At 39.3% G+C, this 13,099-nt stretch overlaps 2 protein-coding genes across 12 annotated transcripts in view; one reads left to right on the top strand and one right to left on the bottom strand.

The window, feature by feature from the left end:
• P2RY14 (purinergic receptor P2Y14) overlaps positions 1-8,202 on the top strand; it is a 47,795-nt gene extending 39,593 nt beyond the window's left edge. For 5 of the 8 annotated variants that reach the window (XM_074191053.1, XM_074191054.1, XM_074191056.1 and 2 more), the window contains 2 exons: positions 1,180-1,239; positions 1,329-8,202. In XM_074191053.1, coding sequence (XP_074047154.1) covers positions 1,346-2,377 — 1,032 coding nt within the window. In that variant the 5' untranslated portion in view covers positions 1,180-1,239; positions 1,329-1,345 and the 3' untranslated portion in view covers positions 2,378-8,202. The remainder of the gene's footprint in view (positions 1-1,179; positions 1,240-1,328) is intronic. The other 3 variants (XM_074191060.1, XM_074191057.1, XM_074191058.1) reach the window with 1 other exon arrangement.
• The window catches only part of MED12L (mediator complex subunit 12L), a 581,984-nt gene that overhangs the window by 207,757 nt on the left and 361,128 nt on the right, over positions 1-13,099 (bottom strand). The gene's annotated exons all lie outside the window — the stretch shown is intronic.

The raw sequence follows: 13,099 nt of genomic DNA on the forward strand, positions 1-13,099 counted from the left end.
TTTGGGAAAGATTGCTTCTAGGCATGTCTAAAATTTGAAAATGAAACAGTCTATTTTACACATAAAATGACAAAGAACTTTTACGAGTATTGAGATGTGGTTTAATTTTCTACAAACACATTTAGACACTGGTTCTGTCCAGTGTCTTATGGAAAAAAGTGAAAGGAATGTGTGTGTGTGGAGTATGTTATATATTTCTATTTTTAATATAGATTTTTTTATATTTTTCTTTTCAAGCAAAAACATGATTGAGACAATTTTGAAATTGTTGAATAGAGGTATTCAATATTTGTTTATTCTAATTTAGTACTGCTATTTTTTCCCATCTGCCTTTCATGTTATTATTGTATCTAAGAAGTTTAAGCCTGATCATGCATCATTTTTCATTGATTCTATTTAAAATTAATTGGTTTTGTCCTGCTACTGTTTAAGTCATGGTTCTTCTGTCTTTTGAACTTAGTTCAGAGTTCAGTTGGCCTGTATTGGGTTAAGTTTAAAAATCCAGTTTCTTGCCTCAAGGAATTTCACTGACTTTGAAGAATGCATGTGAATAGAAAGGGAGTCAAGTCTAAAAGCTTTACACCACCAAGTTATCCTTCAATGAAGCCTTCTTTGCAGTCCAAAAGTCTGGTCTATCTTGCATGTGGACTCAACAATTGAGCACTTCTCAGTCTCAAGGGAGAAGTGGGTTGTTGCTAGTCCCTATTGTTAAATTTCCAATCAATCATTGTTGTTTCCTCAGTGGCCAATCATTTGCCTTTACTCCATGATGTCATCTTCTCTGTTCTGTTCTTTGTTCTGTACTCCCCAAAACCTTTTGCTCAGGGCCTCTGGCATTAATGGAAGCAAGTCACTGACCCATTTATTGACAGCAGGCTGCTGTAAATAAAAATTACCTTGCTTGGAGATCTGCCTTAGTTTACCCTTTTGCTAAATTTCAACCATGGTCCAATGTTTTAGGGAAACATTCCTCTCCCCCATTTTTATATGCAATGTTTTCAATTCCTTCCAACCCTTTTAACATCCTGATCCTGAATTTTAAAAGTCATGGAGGCAATGAAATATCTAGGCCAACCATTACATCTTCCAAATGCACCCAAAGGTTTAGATATTCCACCTCAGATCACATGGATTTAATGGTGCACAATCCCTCATTCTTCCTGTCTTCTGTCTTTATAGGACAGTTACTCCTGGATCCATCCAAAACAGGTAGCCTAACTTCAAAGTGAGATCTTTAAGGTTTGTTCTCAGTACTTCTACTAAATTTGTTTTCTATGAATGGGAGACTTCATATGTTGTTTGTTTAATTGACTCTTCTCTCTTTTTAGGACTTTGACTAAAAAAGATGAACAACACAACTGACAACACCAACCATCAGGACTGTTCTCTGAATTCTCTGATCACCCAATATGTTATTCCCCTGCTCTACTGCTTTGTTTTCGTGGGTGGGATTCTGCTCAATGGGATATCAGCATGGATCTTTTTTTATGTTTCCAACAGCAAGAGCTTCATCGTCTATCTCAAGAACATTGTGGCGGCTGACTTTCTGATGAGTCTAACTTTCCCATTCAAAATTCTGAGTGATTCCAAACTAGGGCCCTGGCAGCTGAGCATCTTCGTGTGCAAGGGATCTGCTGTGATCTTCTATGTCAACATGTATGTGGGAATCGCGTTTTTTGGACTCATTGGATTCGACAGGTACTACAAGATTGTAAAGCCCCTCCTGGGTTCTTTTGTTCACAGAGTTGGCTACAGTAAGATCCTGTCCCTCTTCATCTGGGCCCTGATGCTCTTCCTGGCCATCCCCAACATCATTCTGACCAACCAAAGCTCAGACAAGGAAGGCGACATTCTTAAATGCATGAAACTCAAGAATGAACTGGGACGCAAGTGGCACATAGTTTCCAACTTCATCTTCGTGGGCATCTTCTGGATCGTGTTCCTTCTGCTGATCATCTGTTACACGGCCATCACAAGGAAAATCTATAGCTCCTACCTCAGGTCCAGAAGGAATTCCATCTCGGTGAAGAAGAAGTCCAGCCGCAATATATTCTGCATCATGTTGGTGTTTTGTGTTTGCTTTGTCCCTTATCACATTGCCCGGATCCCCTACACCAGAAGCCAGACCGAAGAAAACTACAACTGCCAATCCAAAGTAATCCTGCTCTATGCAAAAGAATTTGCTCTGTTTCTCTCTGCGGTCAATGTGTGCCTTGACCCCATTATTTATTTCTTCCTCTGCCAACCTTTCAGAGAAATGCTTCGCAGTAAGTTCCACCTTAAGGTAAAAGTGCCTCACAGTCCAGAAACTTCCAAAGCCAAAAGAAGCAACGAAATGATCGACAACACGATTCTGGACAGCACCGACACTCTCTGATTCCCAGATGGAAGCTTTGTCGAGTCACTTTATTTGCATTGTGCTGCCTGCCCAGCCAGGATGAGCACCCAAGAGATAAACACAGTCATCAGGTAAGACTGGGCAACATATTTACAACAATCATAAGGAACTCCATATACAGAACTTTCTGCATTGCTGTCATATAGGAAAAGAAAATCTTGAGCATAGTTTGCTCATAATACTGAAATGTTTCCTCCCATTAATAAAAAAAAAAGCCTGCAAATCAGATTTAAGAAGATTGCTGCCAACCCAGATATCTTCCTCCTTCAATGGTTCATTCAGTCAATCAGCCAAGAATTGGGTAAAGCCCTAGGGATGCAAAAACCCAAATAATTCCTGCCCTCAAGGAGACTGTATTCTACTTATAGAAAAAAATGCACAGGGAGAAGGATATTCATTATGATTAACCCGGTCAGTTAATGAATTTAAAAAAAAGCAATGGAATAACTATATTACATTGCTCACATACTCTCTGTACCGCCCTAAAATGGAGAACTTATGGGAAGGGGAAGACCAAAGGCTTGTCATGGTCTTTATTCAACAATCAAGAATACCTTTTTCAAAACCAAGCTAAAGAACACTTTGAAAGAAAAAAGGATAAAAAAGTACAAATTTTAGTGAAAAGACAATAAAGAAAAAAGGTAGGTGTGATACAGATCACCCCAGTGAATTCTACTAGTTGAACTTTCACAGTTATGGCAAGATAGCCTACTGAAGTTTAAAAGAAGTTTGTACTGTTTAGTTGACATCAGCATGGATGAACGGAGAGCCTTCTCCCATTTGGGGCAGAGCCCATAACAATTTCACAGACTGAAGCCCTTAGCAGCTTTGACTTGTTTTGGTCTTTCCGGCTTCTCTTGATCATTGCTAACTTTTCTGCTTTGTCCAATCAACTGCCCTAACCTTGCTTATGATATAGCAGAGCAAAGGCCATGTGGAGCTGTTCCTGAGATTCTAATAGGAATGTAAGCTTTCTGAGGACAACTGGAAGAGCTCCATGTAAACAGTAGGTGTCTAATGGATATTTTCTGTTTACTTACTTCAATTGTAAAGGTTGTTAGGTGGGTAGTGCCTTTGTCAGAGAAGGCATGGAATATTGATTAACAAATATTTCTTCAATATCCACCTGGTACAAGTCACTGGCTACTAAAATAATTCTTGAGAGGGTAGGCTCTGTTCAACTAGCAAAATGTTCTTATCAATCTGGGATGTGGCAATTGTGGGGGGGAAAAAAAGAGATTGAAGCAGCAGAATTCAATGCATAATCACAAGGCTCTACAGGTCAGCTATATCTCACAATTGTGGGATGACCCCCTGTGACTTCCATTCAAAGGCGGAAGGGTTCAAGGTTGGGGGAATAAGTTTACAAGAGTCAGATTTTTGAGGTTGTGGTTGCTGAGTTGTTTCAGTTCTGTCTGCAGTCTTCTTGACTGCATTTGGGGTTGTGTGGCAAAGATAAGTAGTTTGCCATATACTTCTCCACTCATTTGACAGATGAGTAACTGAGGCAAAATGGGTTAAGTGACTTGCCCAGAGTCAAGTTGCCAATTTCCTTGGCAATTATTAAGTGTCTGAGGCCAGATTTGAATTCAAGTTCTCCTGATTCCAGAATTGGTACTCTTTTCACTGTTTATCACTATCCAACAGCCCCTTTTGGGTGGTAGCTCCACTCAAGATAGATATGAAAGTATTTGGATGAAAGGAGAGAAGACATACTTGGTAATCAAAGAAATCCAAATGAAATAATGTACGGGCATTTCGAAAATCTTATGTGGGGGCAGCTAGGTGGCACAGTGGATAGAGCACTGGCCCTGGAGTCAGGAGTACTTGAGTTCAAATCTGACCTCAGACACTTAATAATTACCTAGCTGTGCGACCTTGGGCAAGTCACTTAACCCCACTGCCTTAAATAAAAAAAATTTTTTTAAACTATATGTAAGTGTAAGTTAGGAGAGCCTGGAATAGTAATAATAGAGCTCACAGAGAAGGAAGTTATCCCATTATCTACTAACACTGAAACTGCTGCTACAAAGTCCCTTTCACCTCAATTACTAATAATGGGGGTGGTGTTAAGAAAGGTTCATCTCAGATGATAGTTGACCTAAGCTCTGCTTTGAAGGAAATTGAAGATTCTAAGGAGTGAGAAGATACAAAGACTTACATAATGTTCATTAAGTGAAGTAAAAGAATTGTTTATAAAAAAGGCAATAAAATTAAAGGGGAAAATCTTAACAAAATAAAAAATAATTTCCTAAAATCATACTGCTAACTTGAAAAGGCCTATAATTGGGTTGAAAGCCATGCTTACCCAGTGATCCATTGTTCCCAGTCTTGCTTAATTAGGGTTAGGGGAGACATCAGGTCTGCAGTTATTTAGTTCTACATACCCCTACCAGTTTATCATCATGTACCTGCTACCTTGAGGAAAAGCTGAGATGCAATGACTCCAGTCTTTTGCTGACTCAATTATATTTGATTTGTCTTTTATCTCATTGCAAAAATTATGCATCGAAAATTATCCATCTAGAATCCTTTGTTCATCTCCAGTGATGAGCCCATTAATGTGCTGCTACATTGGCATATTTTGAATAAATTCCTTTTAATTCTCTTTTTTTTTTTTGAGCTTTGCCTAGTTAATCAGGGTGAAAATTCAAAGAATTTTCCTTTTTCACAGGATCAAACTTCTGGTAGCCTAAGTAACTGCTGGGATTGAATGGTAACATGGGGAAAAGAGAATGGTAATAGCTCTTTAGGCAAGTCAATTGGTCATCTTGGACATAGAAGTCTCATCTTCAATTGTAAGGCTTCTGGAGTCTCTTTGAGTTCTAAATCTAGGATGACATGAACCATGAGTTTGGAAGTAAATGCAGACATTATGAACAGGACAATGCTCTCTGTTGATGGATGGAAGAGAATTTTATTGTAACGGAGCTCAGTAAATAGCCACATAATGATATATGAAGAAACCTACAAGACAGTTAGAAAACTCATGTCTCCCAAGGGCAAGTAAATATTGGAACATGCTCTTCTCTGATGGGGAATGAGCAAAGATATAGCTGTTATAATCCAATGGTGGAATTTAAAGAAAAGGGAGTCAATCAGAAAAAGTCCAATATTATGTACAATGTTTCTTCTCCCTTCCTGATCTTTGGTTCTAAGACTTGGTTCTTTGAAATGAGAGAGGGAGGGATATAGGGGGAAACTGAAGGGATCAAAAGATATCAATTTTTTTAAAAAAATCTTTTTTAAAAGAATAAAATAGGCTGATTCCCACTGTACTCTGAGTCGATGAGGTCACATATGGAATATTGCATTCAGTTCTGAATACACAAGAAGCCTTCAGTGCAACAAGTTTGAGAACAATTGTCACTCTAAGACACTGTGGTTCTATGATTCACCAGCAGAAAAATACATCTGAAAGCTACAGATGGCATTAGTTCTCTAGCAAAATTAAGAAGAAAGCATTTTGAGCTTCAACCGGATCTAACAAGAAGGAACTGGTTAGGGGCAAAGAGGAAAGGAAATCCTGAATTTCCAATAATAGACGTGAAACAGATGTCATTTGGGGGAAAGGGTTAAATACAAGACAAGAATGTGTTTGAGAAATTTTAAAATCTGGGTAGTCACAAGACTTGAGAGGCTGTCAAATTAACTTGTGACAAAAGTTTTCACCATCTCTTTGCTTCTCCCCTGGCCCTAAAGGACTAGACACTTGCCCCTGAAACTATCAACATGTAAATAAAAGAATGTTCATACAATAGTGACAACTTGTCAAGGAAGCAATGCTAGAGTAAGATGTGTCACTTCAACTTTGTAAATAAAAAGTATTTGCTTTGACTACATCATGGATTACTATCTACTATGAATAAAAGATTTATTTTTCCTTACAATATTTTACTTTCTACATCGTATAAAATACCCAAGAAGGAAAAATTGATGTCCATGTCAAAGGAAATTGGAGATGCTAAGGGTTGAGAAGCTACAAAGACATGGGGAAAACTTGTATGATTTTCAAAAAGTGAATTAAAAGAAATGTAAAAAATGCAATAAAATAAAAATTAGGGGAAATCTAAAATAACAAAAATTTCCCAAAATCTTATTGAAAAGATTGAAATTACTGGAAGTCATGATGACTCAGTGACCCACTGTTCCCAGTCTTGCTTGTAAAGCAGGGTTGGTTTTTCCTCTTCTAACCCTAAAAATCCACCTTTAGAATATTATGTTCTAAAAAGATAAACACGATGGTCAAGGGGTAAGCTATTTATAATTATCGATGCCTGTGACAAAGATGCTAAGTACAAGTCAACTCTAACATTCACTCACCCACCAGTAACCCATTTAATTTTACAAGGAATTACTCATTACCAAAGGAGTCACTTCTTCAACTGACTCAACCAAAATTTAATCTTACCATTAAAGATTGCTAGAAAACCTGGGTAAATATTGGGTTAATTTTTTGGGGAAAATAATGTGCCCATGTAACATTTCTTGTGTCAACAATTCAATGGATTCAAACCTCTTCTCCACTGTCCATACCACTGGAGGTGATGGGATTTGAGACAACATTTTAAATAATGCAAATACCATTTAGGAAGCAGTCTGGTACCCTGGAATGAGTAAGAGATCTGAACTTCTGCCTGATAGTGCTGGTTGTTCTTCACATAGGATACCTTTCTAACCCTCTCTATCACACCCACTTCATTTTTAATTTCCAATTACATTGTAAGTATAGAGTCACATGATGTTTCCTTCAGAAGAATGTGAACTCTTTGAGAACCAGGTCAGTGGGGGTTCCCCCCTTTCTTTGTACCCACATTTCTTAGCAAATGCTTCCCACATAAAATGTATTTAATAAAGGCTTAACAACTAAGTGATAATTGACATCATGTCTGGCCTTGGGTAAACCATTTTCCTTCCAACTGCCTCAAGATATAAGTAAGCTTTTAGAAGGCTAGGTTTATAAAGTACCATCAGTTCTATGTAAAACACTGTACACATGCCCTCTCATATGATCTTCACAACAATTTTGGTGAGGAAGGAATTCTTATCTTCATCTTAAATGGGGGCTGAGAGAGAGATTTAAGAGACTTGCTCAGAGTAAGTCATGCCATATAATGATTGAGCATGGGAGTCAGAATTTGAACTTGGGTCTTCCCAACTCCCAAGTCCAGGTCTTTTCCACCCATCTGAGCTGACTCTATGAAGACTCAGCGATTTTCCTGGCTTACAAAGCTGGGAAAAGACAAGTCTGAGGCAGCTCAATAAAGAGGAAGATGCTGGATTCTGGAATCTGAGGCGAGGTGTAGGTTTCCCTGCCTCTAGCCCTCCATCTGCAAAATGGGGATGATCACATCTATGCGTATTCAATCACAGAGCACCCAGACTGATAGGAAAGTCTGGGGGATTAGGCCACTGCCACCATTGCTGTCTCCAAGTGGATTGAAGCTTCTGGCCAACAATCATTTCATTTACTTGTTGGCTCTTAAAAGACAGAACCCATTAACCTTGTGTTTCATTTGTTAGACATCGGTAAAATATAGCTACTTATGGGGAAACCATCCAAAAATGGACACTGGATAATCAGCTTCACTTCCACATTCATGCACTGTTTGTCAAGGGTTACTAAGTCCTGGTGAAATAATTCATAATATGTGCAAATGGTCAAAAGATCACACTAAAGAAAAAAGTCTTTTTCTGAGCCTCTGGATTCTCTATTTGGAAAGGTATAAATGAATGAATAAATAAATACAAACATGAATAATTGAGTGAGTAAATAAATAAAAGGATGAATAAACAATAAGAAATGTGTGTACAAATATATACATACATGTCCATGCACATCTCTATAAATACATATATGTGTCCATGCACACATGTGTTTATCTTTTTTTCCTTACCTTGGTAAATATCATTCTGGTTCACAGATTTTTTTCAAGATCAACCTGCTCAGTGGAATTTCCTCCCAAATTTCCTGCCTTTCCCAACTATTAACTTTTTCCATCATTCCTTACCTAAGGCCTGTTGATTTCACATCTCTCAAATATGTTCCATTCTCTCATCTGACACTGCCACCTCAGTTGAGTCTTTCAGTGATGCTCAACAAGACTTATTTGTTAAAATATCTCTTTTCTTCAGGTCCTCAACCCTCAATTTTTAGCAGATATAATCAATAATTTTTTTCTTTTATCTATCCCCCAGCATTGTTCTCTATCTTAACCCATCTTTCCTTCCTGTTTCAGAAAAAAGAAGTGTTGCCCCCCCCCTTGCTGAAGATAACTCATGTTTTTTAGTTTTATTCCTTCCTTTTCGTTTTGCTGAACTTGGCCAACACAAATATTTCTGTATACAGAGAACAGTAAAAGAACTTTGCCTATGAAACAATGGCGCTAGCATGTTCAGCTTGGCTTTTCAGTTTGTGAATCCAACATATTTAACTTGTGTCCCAATCTCTCCAGAGCTCTTTTCCATCATTCATCCATAAACTGTCTGCCCCTTAAATGGGCAGCCTTGCTCTCTGAAGCCCTCTGAGCCAGTCCCACTGCACCCAGGGCCATCACCATCCTCAGGCATCCAGATCCACAGCTGGCCACTGGGCCCAGATGCTCTGGAGGAGACAGTGAGGCTGGGGACTGAGCGCAGACCCCCCCCACCCCCACCCCTTCTCTAACAAAAGGTTCTCATCTCCCCAGCCTGTGACAGCAACCACAACCCACTCCTCACATCTCTCCCTCTTTTCAACCTTCACCGCAACCCACCAATACCAGGCCCCACCCTCTCTGACTCCAATTTACTCCAGGCCTTTCCTCCTCTCATTCTCACTGAGCTCCCCGACCTGTGACATCAGACTGCCCACTCCGCCACCACTCTCTTTCCTTCTCCCCATCTGCTCTTCTCTCTTTGCAAACACCTTTGCAGTCCTGACTCCCTCTTCCTTCCTCTACCCAATTAAGGGTGATTCCCCACCCACCCACCTAGTCTAAGTTTCATCTCTCCCACCCTCAAGATTCTGTTTTCAGGATCTGAGCCCCAGAACTCACCAAACAGAGTGAGTCAGGAAACACACCCAGAGCGGTGCCATGAGGACACTGACCTTTACTGAGCAAGGACCAGAGGAGTATGGGCACATTCCTGCCTAAAATGTTTGGGGAAGGTGGGTTGCGACCCTCAGTCAGCTCACTGAGACACCAGGATCCTGAAGCCCTGGGCCAGTCACTTAGCCTCTATTCGCCCCAGCTCTTCAATGAGGATAAGAGTGGTCCCTACCTCACGGGGCTAAAGAACTCAGCACACCTTGAAGCATTATCTAAGATGTGTCACACTCTGCTTCTGCAGCTGTCTTGACATTTTGCTTCAATCTCCTGGCAGTCTTCTCACTGGGTCTTTAGTTGTCTGCCTCGGAGGACGTGATTCTTTCCCCCCAACTCCTACCCAAATAGCAGCCCCGTTATGTATCCTCATTGGTGGCAGCCTCTTGCCGGTAATGGCCATTATACATTCCCAGATGTCCTGTAACCAGCAGGCTTGTGGCTGCACAAATACCCCATTTCTCTTCCCCCTTCCCCACTCCCGCACCCCCAGCCACTTTCCATCTCTTAAACTCATATCACTGCCCCTGGAAAGAGTGTGTCAACCTCATCCCCACCAAACTTTTCAAAACAAAATACTCTTAGTCACCCTCCTCCCACATTAGAATGCCTATAGCCCCTAGCACAACACACTAGAGCTAACTAAATGTATGTTTGTTTTTTCATTCCTTCATCTCAGACTGTGCATTTCTGGCATCCTGGAAAAACAAAACAATAAAAAAAACCTGATTTTGACCTTTCTTTTATACTTGTATGACATCTAATATCATCTCCCAAGGAGAATATTGCTGCAACTCTAGGGTCTTATTCCAATTTAAGGAGAAATTGAAAATGATCAGGCCATGAACCTATATATTATGACCTATTTGAATGTTTAAAACCTTAAAAAGATTCCTGTCAAATTTCAATATCCAGAGTCCCTGAATCTTTCCTTCCTTTGACACTTAAATCTTCAGTGATCTGTGGTCTTGTTCATTTGCTTTCAATCACATCTGATTCCTAAGGACTCCATTTGGAGCTTTCTTGGCAGAGATACTGGAGAGGTTTGCTTCCTTCATCAGCTCATTTTACAGATGAGGAAACTGAGGCAGTCAGGATTAAGTGACTTGACCAGGGTCACACAGCTAGTAATGTACCAGTGTTCTATCCACTGCACCACCTAGCTACCCATCTGTGGACTTATGTATAGGAATCCCACCACTATTTGAACAACCTACCCTGAAACCTTTTCATGTATTCTTCAGGGAAGATTAGGCAACAGATTAAAATATTTAAGTCCGTGTTTTATATTTATGTTTATTGTCCTTGGAATCTCCTTTGCTTCCCAAAGAGAGCTCTTGCACCCTTGAGAGGCTTTAGGTAAAACAAGCAAATCACTTTCATATTGGCTGTTTTAAACTCAACAAAAACAAACTCTAACTAAAGATTATCAAAAGAATTAATCTTCAGTGCCCAACCTACCGATTTTCCTGATATAACTAAAATGGGTGACTGTACAGAAGGGAACTGTCAGTTTTTATGCTGTGAGTTCAATATTTACAAAAAAAATCAGCCTATTAAGAGTTTCATTGAAGAAATAGTCAGAATTTTCCCCTTCACCAGTGATGAAGCAGTCAAGGTTACTGTTATCATCTAAAAGAAGAAAAGAAAAAGGCCACTCACAGTCCTACAGATAGCACTGGGGCTTGAGAGTTAGCCCCAAGGTGAGAGATAGTGTTGAAATTATTTGAGTTTTCCTTCTGAAATAATCTCATCCAAAACAATGAAGACAAGGTCATTTCTCCAATAATCTTTTCCTAGACAGTCAATTGCTCAAATGATGAAAAGTTATTCTGAAATTCCATTTTAAAAATAAATTTATATGGAAATAAATCTATCCTAGCCACACAAAAGCAACATTAAGTGACAAAATAGGAAAAAAAAAGATCTCATTTGAAGGGGGAAAAATCTTGTAGAGATTTCCCCAGTGAATTGTAATTTTTGTTTCAATATAGCATAAAATTGGATAGAAATGAGTTATATGATAATAATAAGACTTGTTAACTTTGTGCAGTTTAGCAACGAACAGTGTCTTGTCTGTGGTAGGCAGCTAATAGATGTTAGTGGATTGATTAGCTTACGTATTTAGATGCAGAAAAAACAAAATGGGAAGCAAAAGCAGATAAAGGAATAGACCCATCAAGAATAAAGTTCATATAATGTGTTTTCTTCAAAGATCTTAAGTCTTTATCTTAAATATTAATATTAAGTCATTATTATCCCAATTTTGATAATAGGAAAATAGATTCAGAACATTTAAAGGAATTTAAGAGAACTTATAAGGGTCCCGGGTTCAAGTGACATCTCTGTCAAGTTGCAGTATAAATCCAAGGGAAGTCCTAACCCCTCATTGCCCTGGGCGTACCCTAGGGTAGCAGGGATGGATGATGTGGACTTTATCTTCTTTCACAAAGAATGTGATTTCTTCTACTACATATCTGCATTCTGGAAGGTCTTCACCTTACTCAACAAGAAGGTCATTAGTATTTAATGTAGTGACATCTATTTAAATGTTCTTAAGGCTCAGTGTTATAGCCAGGTAATAGCATATAAAGTATAGTCTTTGATGAGACCTATCTATTTCTATGAATGTCTATTTGCCAATTTACATCTCTCTCTCTCTCTCTCTCTCTCTCTCTCTCTCTCTCTCAGTGGATAGAGTGCTAGGACTGAAGTCAGGTTCCTGAGTTCAAATCTGGCCTCAGACACTTATTATCTGTGTGATTCTGGGAAAGTCATGTAAGCCTGGTTACCTCATTTCCTTGTTTGTAAAACAAGATGGAGAAGGAAATGGAAAACCACTCCAGTATCTTGGCCAAGATAACTCCAAATGAGGTCATGAAGAGTTGAACATAAAAGAAAACAAATGAATAGCAACAAATATCTATTAGCTATGCTTTACACTTTACAAAAGCTTTAACAATTGGAAATAATCCAATGTTCTGAATTTTTACTTCATAACAATTTGTAAGCTGTACATTGAAATACTGATACTGGGGACACCTGGAAAGGTGAACTGGTTGGCTTTCCCACATGAGCCTAGCTAAACATCCCCTGGCAACCTATTCCATGCTGGAAAACTCCTAATAGCTCTTTTTCGACCCGGCCTAAATAGAGCAGGTCCCTCAAACATTTACCTGAAGCAAGGTCATGATGGAATGCCTAAGGGGTCACCATGGTAATGAGGTACATCATCCCAGCACAGGACCTTTCCCCAACAATTGCTAATTAAGTATAAATGTGCAGGTGTCTGCTTGGATATTGAATTGAAGGCAATGAGATTCTTGCCCACCGATTAGACAGACTTCCAACTTATTAGCAGCTGCCCATTATGGAAACCTTCCTCCTTCCTGTGGCCAGGTGATACAAAGCCACACACAGAGCTGGGGCAGCCGCAGTGGGAGTACCTCAAAGGACCCAGTAAGTCCTTGTACATTCTTACTGTGCTTCCAATTAAGCATAGTAAATGCTTAATCAAAGATCTCTTCCTTCTTTCAATACTTCCTCCGTCCACTCCTCCTTTTGTATCTTCCCTCCCTCTTTCTTCTGCACTCTTCTCCTCCTCTACTCCATCTTT

The sequence above is a fragment of the Macrotis lagotis genome, chromosome 6 (assembly GCF_037893015.1).
Source record: "Macrotis lagotis isolate mMagLag1 chromosome 6, bilby.v1.9.chrom.fasta, whole genome shotgun sequence".
Lineage (NCBI taxonomy): Eukaryota > Metazoa > Chordata > Mammalia > Peramelemorphia > Peramelidae > Macrotis > Macrotis lagotis.